This window comes from Microcaecilia unicolor, chromosome 4 (genome assembly GCF_901765095.1).
Source record: "Microcaecilia unicolor chromosome 4, aMicUni1.1, whole genome shotgun sequence".
Classification (NCBI taxonomy): domain Eukaryota; kingdom Metazoa; phylum Chordata; class Amphibia; order Gymnophiona; family Siphonopidae; genus Microcaecilia; species Microcaecilia unicolor.
Genome location: NC_044034.1, coordinates 195,569,428 through 195,585,829, shown reverse-complemented (window position 1 = coordinate 195,585,829; position 16,402 = coordinate 195,569,428). Strand labels below are relative to the sequence as shown.

Here is a 16,402-nt window from a genome sequence, read left to right as displayed (position 1 = left end):
GGATGAATGGAGGGGGCAGGGGACAGAGGAGCATGGATGGGAGGGCAGGGCTCAGGGAGAGAGGAGAAATTGCTGGACATAGAGGGGAGGGAAGAAAGATGAAGGAGATGAAATGAGGGAGAAGGAAGAGAGGAGAAAAACTGCACATGGATGAAGAAAATAGGTAGAAGCTGAGGACCAGAAATGAAGAAGAAAGGAGGAAAGGAAAGAAATAAACAGAGTGAAGAGGACAGATAGCAGCAGAATCAGATACTGGGCCAGCATGATCAGAAAAAGAAAGTCACCAGACAACAAAGGTAGAAAAAAATCATTTTATTTTCATTTTAGTGTTTGGAATATGTCCACTTTGAGAATTTACATCTGCTATCTTATTTTGCAATGTATAGCAATTTGTTTCTAAGAATATTGCTGACAATTCCTGTCAGTGTGGCAAGTGGTGAGCGATCATTTTCACGGGGGGGGGGGGGGGGGGGGGGCGCCGCCGCCGCCAACGCCAACTGATAGTCTGCAGGGGGGGGGGGGCGCCAACTGATAGTCTGCAGGGGGGCGCCAGAGACCCTAGGCACGGCCCTGGATGAAGTAGTTAGTTATTAAGGATCTGCTATCAGGGAAGTCCCCGGGTTTAGATGGTCTACCAAATGATTTTTATAAGACATTTAGGGGTGAGCTTGCTCCTATTTTGGTTGAAATTCTCAATGGGGTCCGGGAGGGTCAAGTTTTGCCGCCATCCATGATGGAAGCTTGGATTGCTGTGATTCCGAAGCTGGGCAAAGATAAGCTGGAGTGCGCCTCATATTGTCCGATTTCTATTTTAAATTCTGATGTTAAAATTCTTGCTAAAGTATTGGCGAATAGAATGGCTAAGGTATTTCCTGATTTAATTCACCCAGATCAAGTTGGCTTTATTCCTCAAAGACAAGCAAAAGATAACGTCCGTTGGATGGTTAACTTGATGCATGTGGCTAAAAAGTCAAAAGCCTCACTCTGCCTCCTGGGGTTAGATGCTGAAAAGGCATTTGACCTGGTACATTGGCCTTTTATGTTAAGTGTTATGGACCGGATGGGATTTGGTTTGGGATTTCGGGACTGGACTCAAGCCCTTTATCAGTCTCCTCGGGCTTGTGCTCTTATCAATGGAGGTAATTCTCCTTTGTTTTCTTTATATAGGGGGACACGGCAAGGGTGCCCTCTATCGCCCATGTTATTTGCTTTGGTCATGGAACCTCTTGCGGTGGCTATTCGTTCTAATCCTAATATTGCGGGTTTGGTGGGTTGTTTGCGGACGACATTTTGCTTTCCCTTACTAAACCGTTAATTTCGCTGCCTAACTTAATAAAACTATTAGGGGAATATTCTTCTGTTTCGGGCTTTAAGCTTAATATGTCAAAATCGGAAGCTATGGCTCTTAATATTCCGAATCCCGTTTTAAGTTCTTTAAAACAAGCCTTTCCTTTTTGTTGAGTATCTCGGGTGTCTCTCTTACTGAAATGTCTCTCTTACTGAAAAGTTTTCAGACTTATTTGGGTCTAATTATCCCCCTCTCTTGAAGGAAATAGGTAAGGATTTAGAGAAGTGGGGGTCTATTGACCTCTCATGGTTTGGGAGGATTGCTACCTTAAAGATGAATGTATTGCCCTGTTTGATGTACCTCTTTCAGGTACTTCCTCTTCATTTGTCGTGTAAATTTCTTTCAGGTATTCAAGACCGTCTTCTTTGCTTTATTTGGTCTAATAAGAGGGCGAGATTAGCTAGAACGGTTTTGTACAGGGATCAGAGGCAATGGGGTTTGAGGGTTCCCAGTGTGTTTTGGTATTATAAGGCTGCACAGGCTCAGTCTGCCGTTGAGTGGTTTCAGGCAAGTCCGCAGAAGAGGTGGATTGGATTGGAGCAGGAGTCGGCGGGTTCGTGCCCCTTGCGCTCCTTAATGTGGTTTCCTAAGCGTTATCGTTTGTTGGGGTGGGAGGTGTGCCCATCGATTTTGACTACTTTTCACTATTTGGATGCTATGTTTGCCAAGCCTGACCTGGTTCTCTCTAAACTTACCCCAGTGATTTATAATCCCCTTTTCCCATCTGGTCTTCAGTCGGGGATATTTAGGTCCTGGTTCAGGGCTGGCCTAGAGACCTGGGGCCAATTTTTTGATGAAGATATATTCTTATCTTTCAATACTTTAATTGATTCATATGCACTTTCTCCTAAGGATTGGTTTGCATATTTTCAAGTGAGGCACTTTTTGTCTTTGGCTGATATAAGGTCTAAAGTGTTTAGAGAGGATTCCTTCTTGGAGGACTTGTGTGAGGATTCAAAGGGTACGAAGGGTCTTATTACTTGCTTATATTCGTACCAACATAGGCAGGCTAAGGGCTTAGTGGAACATAGAGTCCGATGGAGTAGAGAATTGGGTTTGACCTTGCCTGAAGAGGAGTGGTTCTCAATGGAGAATGCATTAGCAAAGATTTCTATTTTTCTACCTTTGAAGGAAAACGCTGTTAGTTTTCTATAGGTGGTATCTGACACCAGTTCATTTGAACCATTAGTTTGTGACAGCGTCTCCCTTCTGTTGGAGGAATTGTGGAGAGAGGGGCCCTATGGGTCATATTTGGTGGTCATGTGTTAAAATTAGTGCATTTTGGAAGGCGGTTCTGTATCGCCTTCAAAGGTGGATTGGACGGCCTATCAAATGGGCACCTGAATTTTTCCTTTTTCCCATAAAACCTCCTGGCCTGACTTTTAGTTCGACACGCAATGTCGGCGGCCAGGGTCACATTGGCCGCAAATTGGAAGTCTTCTCATGTTCCTTCTTTGATAAAATGGGTGAACAAGTTGTGGTATGTCTGCGAGATGGAGGGATTATGGGCAATAAGGCATAAATCTTTGGTTAAATGGGAGTCAGTTTGGGAGCCTTTTGTTCCTGTTCCTGCTGAGGGGTGTAGTAGTGGGGTTGATCAGTTTTAGGGTGGTGGGGCACGTGGGGGTGCAAGGGGTTTGTTTTTTTTACTTTAAAATTTTACTTTATAAATTGACTTGGGGGGGGAGTTAGGGAGGTGTATACCATAAAACGTGCTCATAAAAATATTGAAGTTTTGAAGGTGTCTTGTGGACGTGGATGGGCGAAATTTGTAGTGACTTGAGACTACTTGTTATGTTTCTGGTCATTGATGAAGTTATAGGAATCCTGGAATGAGTTTGTATACTGTTTTCTTCAGAATGCCCTTTTCCATTAAATAAAGACTTCTTAAAATAAAAAAAAAAACAAAACGAAAGGGTATTGAACTGATTTTAGTTGTTAGATGCTCCCCCACTCCTGGGCTCCTGCTTCTCCTCCTTCCCCTTCCTCAGACTTCCATGGAGGGCTAGCTGTTCTTCCCTTTGAGATGCACCCTGTCCAGCAACTGGCAGGCTGGCCCAGCACACGTGCTCTCTCTCTCTCTCACTCTCTCAGTGGGTGTACTGTGTTTGTTAATATATTTTTAAAGTTTTTTTTTTACTTATTACTCTTTTCATAACTGTTTTGAGATATTCATTCCCTTTGATTAATTACTGCTACTATTCATAGTAACATAGTAGCTGACGGCAGAAAAAGACCTGCATGGTCCATCCAGTCTGCCCAACAAGATAACTCATATGTGCTAATTTTTGTGTATACCCTACTTTGATTTGTACCTGTGTTCTTCAGGGCACAGACAGTATAAGTCTGCCCAGCACTATCCCCGCCTCCCAACCACCAGCCCCGCCTCCCAACCACCGGCTCTGGCACAGACCGTATAAGTCTGCCCAGCACTATCCCCGCCTCCCAACCACCAGCCCCACCTCTGAACCACCGGCTCTGGCACAGACCGTATAAGTCTGCCCAGCACTATCCCCGCCTCCCAAACACCAGTCCCGCCTCCCGATCTTGACTAAGCTCCTGAGGATCCATTCCTTCTGCACAGGATTCCTTTATGCTTATCCCACGCATGTTTGAATTCCGTTACCGTTTTCATTTCCACCACCTCCCGCGGGAGAGCATTCCAAGCATCCACTACTCTCTCCGTGAAAAAATACTTCCTAACATTTTTATATCGTTGGACCGATGATTCTACCTTTATTGCATTTGTATCCCACATTTTCCCACCTATTTGCAGGCTCAATGTGGCTTACATAGTACCGTAACGGCGTTCACCAATTCCGGTATAGACAATTACACAGTGATATTGTAGTAGAATAAGGTTCATGTGGAACAAACATATAAGGAACAAACATATAAGTGATCGTATAGGGGAAGAGTTTCGTTATGTCCATTGCGTGCTTTGGTTTTGTAGTGTTGCAGGGTTCAGGTATTTAGGTAGGGTCGGTAGGGTATTCCTTTTTGAACAGGTAAGTTTTTTGTGATTTCCGGAAGTTTAGGTGGTTATATGTTGTTTTCACGGCTTTAGGTAATGCGTTCCATAGTTGCGTACTTATGTAGGAAAAGCTGGATGCATAAGTTGATTTGTATTTGAGACCTTTGCAGCTTGGGTAGTGGAGGTTAGATATGTTCGTATTGATCCGGTTGTATTTCTGACTGGTAGGTAGATGAGGTCTGTCATGTATCCCAGGGCCTCTCCGTAGATGATTTTGTGAACCACGGTGCAGATTTTGAAAGCTACACGTTCTTTGATTGGGAGCCAGTGCAATTTTTCTCGGAGGGGTTTGGCGCTTTCGAATCAGGTTTTTCCAAATATAAGCCTGGCTGCCGTGTTTTGAGTGGTCTGAAGTTTCTTTATGGGTCGACGATCCGCGTCAGCCCGGGAACCTGCATAATACATAGCAAAAAAAAGTTGCCAGAGCCTACCGTCTTGCATGCTGTGCCCACTGTGCATGCGCGGCGTGCCTTCCCACCCGTTGCGCATGCTGTGCCCACTGTGCATGCATGGCGTGCCTTCCCACGTGTCCCTCAATTCTTGTTTTCCACGTGAGGAGCAGCTGTTCATTCTGACGCTCCTCGTTTTGCCCGGGATAGAGCCCTTTTCAGTGCCGTTTGGCTATTTTTTTTGCCTTTTTCTTTTCGTTATTTCTTTTCTTTAAAAAAACAATTAAAAAAACCCAAAACCTTATCCTCTTTATTTTTTTGCCCGCGTCTAAGTTTTCTTTCTTTTTCGGTGTGGGCTGCATTTAGGCTTGCTCGGTTGAGATACTCCCCGATTTTTTACCTCAGTTTTTTCATTAGGCACAGTCGAGCCTCTTGATTTAGCCGGAGCTGTCTTCCCTTCTATGTCATTGAAGGCTCCCAGTGGCTTCAAGTGTTGTACTCTGTGCAACCGGACCATCTCGGGTACTGATACACACTCTTGGTGTATTCAGTGCCTTGGGCCCGACCTTAGCCCGGCAAATTGTAGTAGTAGTACGTATGAAGAAAAGGACACACATTTTCCGAGAGGCTCAGAGAGAGAAACCTTTTGGAGCTCGCTCCGATCCTTCAGCATCAAGGTTGGCGGTGTCGATGTCAGCGTCAAGGGAGGCATCGACATCAGTAGTTGAGGTAGGGATGGCAGCTGCGAGACCCAGAGACACTGGGACCAGTGAGGCATCGAGTGGGTCTCCACCTGCTGCGAGGGGTGCAGGCCATCCCCAGGACCAGCCTTCATTGTACCCGACCCTGAGGCGACATAAGGATTCCACGCCCTCATCGGCACCAAGGAGTCTTGGCGAAGGCCAAGAAGCACCAATATCGGTCTCCTTCAACACACGGTGCCTGGAGCTCGGGGACGTCAAGAGATCCGGCACCTGAGAAGCATCTACGCTGGGAGGAGCGCTCCCCCTCCATTCAAGAGGTGCCGACGCGTCTGTCTTCCAGCATCTGAGATCCTGCTCCCACACCCCAGACGGTTAGGTAACCTGAGCCCACACCAGCCCCACAGTCTTTACCGATGGTGGCTCTCGATGAGCAACTCTGGGCCTTGCTTCCAGAGCTCTTGGGGGCATTTATGCAGCGATAGGCATTGGGGGTGCCTGCACATACCATGCGTCCCGCTGCGGCCCCGCCTGGCCCTCAGCCTGCAGAGCAGTCTCTGACACTGGCGCCGCTTGCAGTTCCGGTGTTGATTGCCACCCAGACCAGTTCTCAGGATGGTTTCCCTGGGCACCCTTCTTCTCATGATTCAGAAAAACGATTGGCTCACAGGAAGTATCTACGAGGCGCCATCGGTAAGTGCAACATTTCCAGTTGGCTAGCAGATTGCATTTCCTTCATTTATGCCCGAGCTGGGCTGATTCTGAAGGGTCATATCACGGCTCATAATGTCGGAGCCGTGGCTATGTCGGTGGCTCACTTAGTCAGCCTCCATTGAAGAGATTTGCAGAGCTGTGACGTGGTCTTCAGTCCACACATTTACATCTCATTACTGCCTTGAGCAGGATACCCGACGCGACAGTCGGTTTGGGGTTTAGAATCCAACACCACCCTCCTAGGCCCAATTTGTTCTATTCCAGGCTGCACTCTCAGCTAGTTTGTATATAGTTTCTGGTTAATCTATGTTTGTCCTCGCTGTTGCGAGGGCCAGTTGACCAATCTTTGTTGTGTTGGGTGAGCCTGAATGCTAGGGATTCCTGATCTGTGACAATAATATAGACTGCTTGTCCTCAGAGAAAGTGAAGATACTTAACCTGTAGCAGGTATTCTCCGAGGACAGCAGGCTTATTATTCTCACAATCCTGCCCACCTCCCCTTGGTGTTGTCTTTATATTTTTTTTCTTATGTGGTTAAATTAATTAATTTAGTGTTCAATGTTCCCATCAATCTGTTCCCATATGGCTTATTACGGGAACATTGGACACTAAAAGGGTTAAACTGAGGAGCGTGACAGGCGGGAAGGCACTCCATGCATGCGCAGTGGGTGCAACATGTGCGGCAGAAGTCTCTGGCAACTTGTTTTGTTTTGTATTATGCCGGTTCCTGGGCCAACATGAATCATCGATCCATCTGTGAGAATAATAAGCCTTCTGTCCTCTGAGAATACCTACTACAGCTAAGTATCTTCGCTATATATACTCATCACAACTCTGCCCAGACTACACCCCCAGGAACAGCGTGCGTCTACAAATAGGCACAGACCTGGCGCATGTACTTAGCACTGCTGAATATGTGTGTATATTTCATAAGAACCCACTTCTGTGTAAAAAACACACTTATGGGAAATGTTTTAAATTCCACCGTTATATATATATCATAGTTCCGTTTCATGGCAATATGCAGGTTTTAAGAAATGTCACTTGTTTTTGTCTAGATTAGCCTTGCTTAAGTCTCTTCTACAACCTGAATCTTTAAGACTGGATTGGCTGCTGTTGGCAGTCTGCCATGATGCCCCACAACGCATAAACACTGTAAATGCCAAAGGAAACCCCAGGTAAGGCAGTGAGCTGATACAAGCTTGCATTGGATCTATTTGTGGAGTATTTTCTTCTGTGTTGTGTATTAAGTCATTAAGGCAATGAGCTGACCACTCAGACCAATAAGTATAGTACCTGGATTTGGAAAAGGTGAGTACATATAAAATCTGAAGCCAAGTGATGTGCTGATGTGAAACCAAAACCTCATTCCCAGAATCCTGTGCAGCAATATCTATTCCAAACTCAGCATTTACTTTGTCCTGTCACATTGCAGCACTTAGATGAAATTCTGTTCTAGCAGAGAAGACATGGGCAATTGTGTCATAGCCACCAGAGCAACAAAATTCACTAAAACCAGTTGTTTTAACTCAGATTTGTGCAGTGATATATGTAATAAGAAGGAAAAATCCTTAAAATACGAGGCAGATAACCAGCAGGACTTTCAAATTTTATCAGAAGTTTAAAACAAAAAATAAAAACCTCTCTTCTGTTTTACAGACCCTGCTCTCATTTGTTTACTTGGGGATATGGTCAGTTGATTTCACTTCTGATTAAGCTGCCTGCTAGCTTTACAATGAAGGAGAAAATGGCCAATATCTGTAAGACGTATGGGTAAGATGCAAATTTGTGACATGTTCTCCAAATGTTAATAGTAGGGCAATATGCACCATCAAACCACCTTTGCCCACTCACCTCCCAGTGGACCAATTATACTTGGTTCCTGGGAAACATCCTCTATCAGCCTCTGGAGTTGTTGCCTTTTTGGAAAATAGCTGTGGTCTGCCTGATGTCAGTAACATCAGCTGAACCCACTACCATTTTTCAAGATGGTGTCCATTCAAAAGGTTAATGAAGGGCACTTCCTAGTGACTAAATTGTCCGTGGGGGGGGGGGGGGGGGGGGAAGTGAATGTGTATTCTGGTCAAGGGCTTCCCTATGCCAGGGGGCAGACCAAGGGTGGCCTTGCTCGGGAGATCCTGGGACCATAGGAGCCAACTTTTCAAAATGATTGGGGGTGCTGAAATTTTTTTTTTTTTTTACAGGCAGTACGTTCCCCCCCCCCCCCCCCCCCATACCTTAAAATTATATCTACTGCAGTCTTCACCTGGGCAGTGGCAGCGCCACTCATAGGCTGCCTGCAGCCTGCACCAGGACTTCTTCCCTGAACAGTCCCACCCCTCAATCCCCCTGTACTGTGCAAATATAAAGAGATGCAAATTTCAAAAACTGACATATTTCAATCATTATACTATAGGTTAACAAATACAAATAAAACAAAAAATGGAAAATATGATATCATTTTAGTGGACTAAATATATGTTTCAATTAGCTTTCAAAGGCCAAAACCTCTTTCCTCAGGTCAGGACAGTATACTGACACAAAAACAGAACAGCTACCACACTACTTTATCCTAAACTAAAAATAAAATTCATTTTTTCCTACCTTTGTGGTCTGGCCGTTTACTGTTTCTAATTGTGTTGGTCCCAGTCTCTTGTTTCTTCTTTCCTCAATCTTTAACTTCCCCCCTTTCCATCCAGCGTCTACCCCCTCTCTTCCCCCTTTTTCTTCCAGCATCTGCCCCCTCTCTTCCCCCTTTCCATCCAGTATCTGCCCCCTCTCTCTCTCCTTTCCATCCAGCATCTGCCCCCTCTCTTCCCTCTCCATCCAGCATCTATTTTCTCCATCCATGTGTAGTTTTTCTCCTCTTTCCCTTTCTCTCAGTATGCATCTCCTTCCTCTTTCTTCTCTCCTCCATCCATATGCAACTCCTTCCTCTCTCTTCCCTCTCCTCCATCCATGTCCACCATTTTTCCTCTCTCCGCCCCTCCATCCATGTTCATCTCACTTCCTCTCTTCCCTCCCCTCCATCCATGCCCAGCATTTTCCTCTCTCCCCTCCATCCATGTGCATCTCCTCCTGTCTTCCCTCCCCTCCATCCATGTCCAGCATTTCTCCTGCCCTCCCCTGCCTCTCTCCCCTGCCCTCTCCTGCATCTGTGTCCAGCAACTCTCCTCTCTCCCCTACCCCCTGCCCTCCCCTGTATCCATGTTCAGCAACTCTCCTCTCTCCCCTGCCCTCCCCTGTATCCATGTTCAGCAACTCTCCTCTCTCCCCTGCCCTCCCCTGTATCCATGTTCAGCAACTCTCCTCTGCCCTCCCCTGTATCCATGTTCAGCAACTCTCCTCTCCCCTGCCCTCCCCTGTATCCATGTTCAGCAACTCTCCTCTCTCCCCTGCCCTCCCCTGTATCCATGTTCAGCAACTCTCCTCTGTCCCCTGCCCCATGCCCTCCCCTGTATCCATGTTCTACTCTCATCTGTCCCCTGCCCTCCCCTGTATCCATGTTCTACTCTCATCTGTCCCCTGCCCTCTCCTGTATCCATGTTCAGCAACTCTCCCCTGCCCCCTGCCCTGCATCCATGTTCAGCGATTTCTCCCCTCTTCCTTGCCCTACCTCTTAAAACTAATTTTACCTGACGGCAATGAAAGAAGCAGAGTACAGCTGGCTCCGTCTTCACCTTTCTCCTTCCCTCTCAGCGTAAACAGGAAATGAGGGCGGGACCACAGCTGAGAGGGAAGGAGAAAGGTGAAGACGGAGCCGGCTGTACTCTGCTTCTTTCACTGCCGTTCAGTCAGGTAAAATTAATTTTAAGCGCTGGCTGAGCGGCAGGAAAGCAAGGAGGGCAGGTTTGAAAATATTGGGGGTGCTCGAGCACCCACGGAGTCGGCACCTATGCCTGGGACAAGGAGGTCACTTTCTAAAGCCACCATAGTTAACTTTAAAATTAACTTGTACTTCTACTTCAACACTGAATTTAAAATGGAAGTAAAGTTTACTTTCACTTTCAAACATAGGTGCCAACATTTCAAAATGATTGGGGATGCTATACACAAAACAAATTACCCTTTCCTGGACATAATGAAGGAGCTTGCTCAATACTGAGGGTGCTTAGCACCCATTGGTACATAAGAACATAAGTATTGCCATACTGGGACAGACTGAAGGTCCATCAAGCCCAGCATCCTGTTTCCAACAGTGACCAATCCAGGTTACAAGTACCTGGCATGATCCCAAAACAGTACCATACATTTTATGCTGTTTTTATCCTAGCAGTAAGCAGTGGATTTTCCCCAAGTCCATTTTAATAATGGCTTCTGTACTTCTTTAGGAAGCCATCTAAACCTTTTTAAAAGCCTGCTAAGCTAACTGATTTTACTGGCAATAAATTTCAGGGTTGAATTACACGTTGATGAAGAAATATTTTCTCTGATTCGTTTTAAATTTACTACTTTGTAGCTTCATTGCGTGCCCCCTAGTTCTAGTATTTTTGGAAAGAGTAAACAAGTGATTCACATCTACCTGTTCCACTCATATCTCCCCTCAGCTGTCTTTTCTCTAAGCTGAAGAGCCCTAGACGCTTCAGCCTTTCCTCATAGGGAAGTCGTCCCATCCCCTTTATCATTTTTGTCATCCTTCTCTGTACCTTATCTGTTAGTGATATGCAATTTATCCTTAAAATCGAGCGTGGTACCGGAAGATTGGAGGGTGGCCAATGTAACGCCGATTTTTAAATGTGGAGTGGAGGAGTGGCCTAGTGGTTAGGGTGGTGGACTTTGGTCCTGGGGAACTGAGTTCGATTCCCACTTCAGGCACAGGCAGCTCCTTGTGACTCTGGGCAAGTCACTTAACCCTCCATTGCCCCATGTAAGCCGCATTGAGCCTGCCATGAGTGGGAAAGCGCAGGGTACAAATGTAACAAAAATAAATAAAATAAAATAAAAAAGGTTCAAGGGGAGATCCGGGAAATTATAGACCAGTGAGTCTGACGTCGGTGCCGGGGAAAATGGTAGAGGCTATTATTAAAAACAAAATTACAGAGCACATCCGAGGACGTGGATTACTGAGACCAAGTCAACACGGCTTTAGTGTGGGGAAATCTTGCCTGACCAATTTACTTCAATTCTTTGAAGGAGTAAACCAACATGTGGACAAAGGGGAGCCGGTTGATATTGTGTATCTGGATTTTCAAAAGGCATTTGACAAGGTGCTTCATGAAAGGCTACAGAGGAAATTGGGGGGTCATGGGATAGGAGGTAATGTCCTATTGTGGATTAAAAACTGGTTGAAGGATAGGAAACAGAGAGTGGGGTTAAATGGGCAGTATTCACAATGGAGAAGGGTAGTTAGTGGGGTTCCTCAGGGGTCAGTGCTAGGACCGCTGCTCTTTAATATATTTATAAATGATTTAGAGATGGGAGTAACTAGTGAGGTAATTAAATTTACTGATGACACAAAGTTATTCAAAGTCGTTAACTCGCGAGAGGATTGTGAAAAATTATAGAAGGACCTTACGAGACTGGGAGACTGGGCGGCTAAATGGCAGATGACGTTTAATGTGAGCAAGTGATGCATTTGGGGAAAAAAGAATCCGAATTATAGCTACGTCATGCAAGGTTCCACGTTAGGAGTTACGGACCAAGAAAGGGATCTAGGTGTCGTCGTTGATAATACACTGAAACCTTCTGCTCAGTGTGCTGCTGTGGCTAGGAAAGCGAATAGAATGTTGGGTATTATTAGGAAAGGTATGGAAAACAGGTGTGAGGATGTTATAATGCCGTTGTATCGTTCCATGGTGCGACCGCACCTTGAGAATTTGTGTCCAATTCTGATCGCCGCATCTCAAGAAAGATATAGTGGAATTGGAGAAGGTACAGCGAAAGGCGACGAAGGACTAAGGTGGCTAGGGCTTTTCAGCTTGGAGAAGAGACGGCTGAGGGGAGACATGATAGAGGTATATAAAATAATGAGTGGAGTGGAACAGGTGAATGTGAAGCGTCTGTTCACGCTTTCCAAAAATAGTAGGACTAGGGGGCATGCGATGAAACTACAGTGTAGTACACTTAAAACAAATAGGAGAAAATTTTTCTTCGCCCAACGCGTAATTAAACTCTGGAATTTGTTGCCGGAGAACGTGGTGAAGGCGGTTAGCTTGGCAGAGTTTAAAAAGGGTTTGGACGGTTTCCTAAAGGACAAGTCCATAGACCGCTACTAAATGGATTTGGGAAAAATCCACAATTTCGGGAATAATGTATAGAATGTTTGTACGTTTGGGAAGCTTGCCAGGTGCCCTTGGATTGGCCGCTGTCGGGGACAGGATGCTGGGCTTGATGGGCCTTTGGTCTTTTCCCAGTATGGCATTACTTATGTACTTATGTAAAAATCTAATGCAGGAGGCTGACAGAATTAGAGTAACTATTGAAAATCCCATTTTGGGCTAATATGTCATGATTTACTGCTTTATATTCCTAGTATAGTTTTCTAGAAGTAAGATGGATGTGTAAACCAGTAAAGGCCTTCATTGTGAAAGAGCTCTTAACCAATCTGTAGTTGAATTCAGAATGCCAGGATTGTAAGATTAGTAATTAAGACTTTGAATTTATTTTATTTATTATTAGGATTTATTTATCTCCTTTATGAAAGAATTCACTTAAGGCAGTGTACAGTAAGAATAAATCAAACATAAGCAGTAAAAATATTCAAATAACAATACAAAGTATGGCATACTGAAGTTCTTGATATTTCAGTTATTGGCCAGGGTATGTGTCTCTCTGTTTGGAGCTCGATAGAAGGAAAGAAGCATTCACCAATATTGTTTATCTGGATGATACGAGCTTGCTGGATGAAGCCAATGGTTAGTAAATTAAAAAGTAAAAGTCTGAAACTAATCAGTGGTTCTTATATCTCTCACCCCTAGAGAAGGTATAAAAGCTACTGTGCTTTTTGTATTTGGAAATATTTAATATAGATAAAATACTTAGGGGTCCTTTTACCAAGTTGTAGTAAAATCTGGGCTTAACATGAGACTTTCCCCACACACTAAATTCAGATTGAACGTGACATTTTTAAATTCGTTTTCTTTAAGTTGCAGGCCATGCTCTAATGTTGCCTTTAGCGCACAGTACCTGCAAACAAATTAACATGGGCACTATTTAAGAGGCTCTAGGTGCTCCCGTATTAATGCTGCCAGTTAGCATGCGCTAATCCTAATAGCTGGATAGCGTGGGAACACCCACTCTGCCCATGACACACCCCTTCCCAAAAAAATATTTTGAAAACCGGGTAACATGTGGGTTAGCAAACATAAACAGGCAAAATAATCAAAACACTTCAACATTTTCTGTAGTAGCCTATTAGTATGTGTTTTAGCCATGCATTAAGAGCTAAGGGCCAGTTCAACTTAGACCAGGTGAGGCAGTGTTTCAGGACAGCAGTGATAAAGGGTACCAAAATTCCAGCTAGCATATCTCTCTCCTCTGTCTCTCTGCCTTCAGATCAGTATATCAGAGGATGGGGGAAGGAAGAGACGAGAGATGTGGATCTGGGATTTTGGTGCCCTGTATCACTACTTTGGGGGGGTGGGGGGGTGGTAGGGGAGAAGCAGATAAAGTTGCCTCAGGGTGCCACAGTCTTTTCAGCTGGTCCTGTAAAAACTTAATGCCCTTTAGAAAAATGGCCCCTTAGTCATGCCACACTTTTTAATGTGCTAAAGGTTTAATGTAGGCATTGTTTCTCTTAGGCGTGGTACCTGAGACTATGGAGGAGTGGAGATTTGTTCTACATTGTGCCCAGAGCTTTGGCAGCAGTTTAAACTATTCAGGAACTCGGATTGGAAACGGTGGTGCCGAGAACTCTTGCTGGGCAAATTGCATCAGTGTTGAAAATGTCTCTCTGTTGCTTGCCAAGGTGGTTGGTCCAGATCGTGCCTGGCTTCTGCTACAGGAGTGTGGGCTCACGGGGGAATTATCTGAGAGGTTTACTAGGATCTGTCAGATTCTGAGACTTGCTGAAAAAAGGCAAAGGTAAGAGTCTGTTTTAACACTAAAGTTAAAAAAAAAAAAAATTTTTCTAATTATGTTTGAGTTTTTCTATCTGAGAATATTTATTCACTGCTTTTTTTTTTGTTTTTGAAAAATCATCTCGGTTAAGTAGAGGAATAACAAATTTGACATTTATCTCACAACTGTCCCACTACACCAAATACTTCCATCCCCAACTACTTCCCCTGCACAACTATTTTGTTGTGCTCAAACTGCTCCAATTTGAAAAACTACCCTAATCCTAAAAACGATACTCTACAACTACCCCCACCACTCCTCTTCCACATAACATACCCATCAACAAACTCACAAGCAACAAATGCATAAAGTCATCCACATACATTGGAAAGAATCCATGAGCCATGCACAGTATACTTCCCCACTTATAGCAAGTTAGGAATGAGTTTTGGAGCCTATCGCTTTCTTTTTCAGATGTAGATATCAAGTAATTAGTGCTAGCGGAAATCCACCAAGGTGGAGAACTCTGAAATCCCATGGAATGTAATAACAAAAGATAAGTGGGAAATTGACCTTGGACTCCAGAAATGAGAGGGACAACACCAAGGAAGAGTCTTGAAAAAGACTGTGAAAAATATAGAATTTCAGTACATCCTCTGATCGCGTGGCTGATAAACCAAATGAGTGGTTTATCGGCCATGCGATCAGAGGATGCACTGACATTGTCAGCTAGTTGTTATCTACAGACTCCTGAAGCAGGCCCCAGGCTGAAACACAGTGCTGTGTCAAGTAATTAGTTCTCACATTTTTACAGTGCTAAAAAATCTAGAAACATTAAGGACTTAGTAGAAAAACCAAGCTCCAAAATATGTCTCTCACTGACATTGCAAGAGACCTTGGGCAAGGCACTTGATCTTCCTCAGATATTCGCATTGCTGAGAAGGAGAAATTAGGTCTTGCCTGCTAGTTTTCTTTCTTTTAGTCCCTCCAGACAGCACAGACAAATAGGTTCTTGCACCTCTACTAGTAGGTGGAGACTAAGAACCACTGACTTCTAAGTAACATATAAGTGGGCTGTGCAGTTCTTCTAGAGTCTTTGAATAGCCAAGCAGACATCCTTGTGACAGCTGAACAGTCCACTCGATAACCCAGAGAACTATGTGCTACCACCCATGCCCAAACATATAAATTCCCAATCACTTGGAAAAGGCAACTTTAAAAAAATTTAATTAAAAAAACTTTTTTTATAACAAGAAGATAGTACCACCACAACCTAACAACTGCCCCTCGCAGCTGCAACTACAGAGAGAACTCCCGACCTGTCTGCAGTACACGCACCCCAAAAGACGCATCCTGACATGCTTGTATGTCTAGTACATAGTGATGCACAAAGGTATGCAAAGAAGACCACATGGCTGTCTTACAAATTTCCTAAGATGGAACCAGTGACAATTCAGCCGACAAGGTGGCCTGCCTCCTTGTGGAATGAGCCTTGAGGTACCCAGGTAGTTGCTTCTTTAAAAGATAAGCCAACATCACCATTTCCTTAATCCCAATCCAGCAAGCGTGGCCTTAGAAGCTGATTCACCACTTCAGCTACTACTGAGCAAAACAAAGATGCTCCAAACAACGAAATTCCTGCGTCCTGTTGAACATCCAGCTTCCTCAAGTTTCACTGCTGCACTGTACCATCGTGATCCCCCAACACCGGCAGGGAAATGGACTAATTGACATGAAAGGCAGAGATGTCCTTAGGGAAGAAAAGTACAGGTCTTAGAAAATGCCAGGAAAGCCTCCCCGCACGAGAGAGCCTGCAGCTCCGAAATACGATATGCCAAAGTGATAGCCACCAAGAAGACCATCTTTTTAAGGTAAGATCCTTAATCATACAATCCCCCAACAGTTCAAACGGAGGAGAAACCAAAACCAACAACACCAGATCCAAATCCCAGGGGGGGAAAAGACAAGTGGAATGGAGGAGAAAGCAGATGCACTGCTTGCAAAAAATGAGCCACAAGCACTTGCCCTGAACCAAGCTCCCTCAAGTAGGCAGAACTGCCACCTGAAACCATCCTGCAAAAACTCCAAAATCTGTGTCAAGGAGGCCCTGAGAGGCACAATAAGATGATCGCAACACCAGTCCTCAAAAATGCTCCGAAGTAGAATGCTTCCTGGAACCCAAGAGAGTTGCTATCCGCAAATACACATTTCAAGAGCC

General features: G+C 44.7%; 1 protein-coding gene across 6 annotated transcripts in view; it reads left to right on the top strand.

Moving 5' to 3' along the window:
* The window catches only part of HPS5 (HPS5 biogenesis of lysosomal organelles complex 2 subunit 2), a 379,294-nt gene that overhangs the window by 357,322 nt on the left and 5,570 nt on the right, over nt 1-16,402 (top strand). For all 6 annotated transcript variants that reach the window (XR_003941938.1, XM_030201106.1, XM_030201107.1 and 3 more), the window contains 4 exons: nt 7,245-7,364; nt 7,846-7,959; nt 12,934-13,040; nt 13,926-14,208. Coding sequence is in view for 5 of the 6 variants with exons in the window: in XM_030201106.1 (XP_030056966.1) it covers nt 7,245-7,364; nt 7,846-7,959; nt 12,934-13,040; nt 13,926-14,208 (624 nt within the window). In the remaining variant the exon portion in view is untranslated. The remainder of the gene's footprint in view (nt 1-7,244; nt 7,365-7,845; nt 7,960-12,933; nt 13,041-13,925; nt 14,209-16,402) is intronic.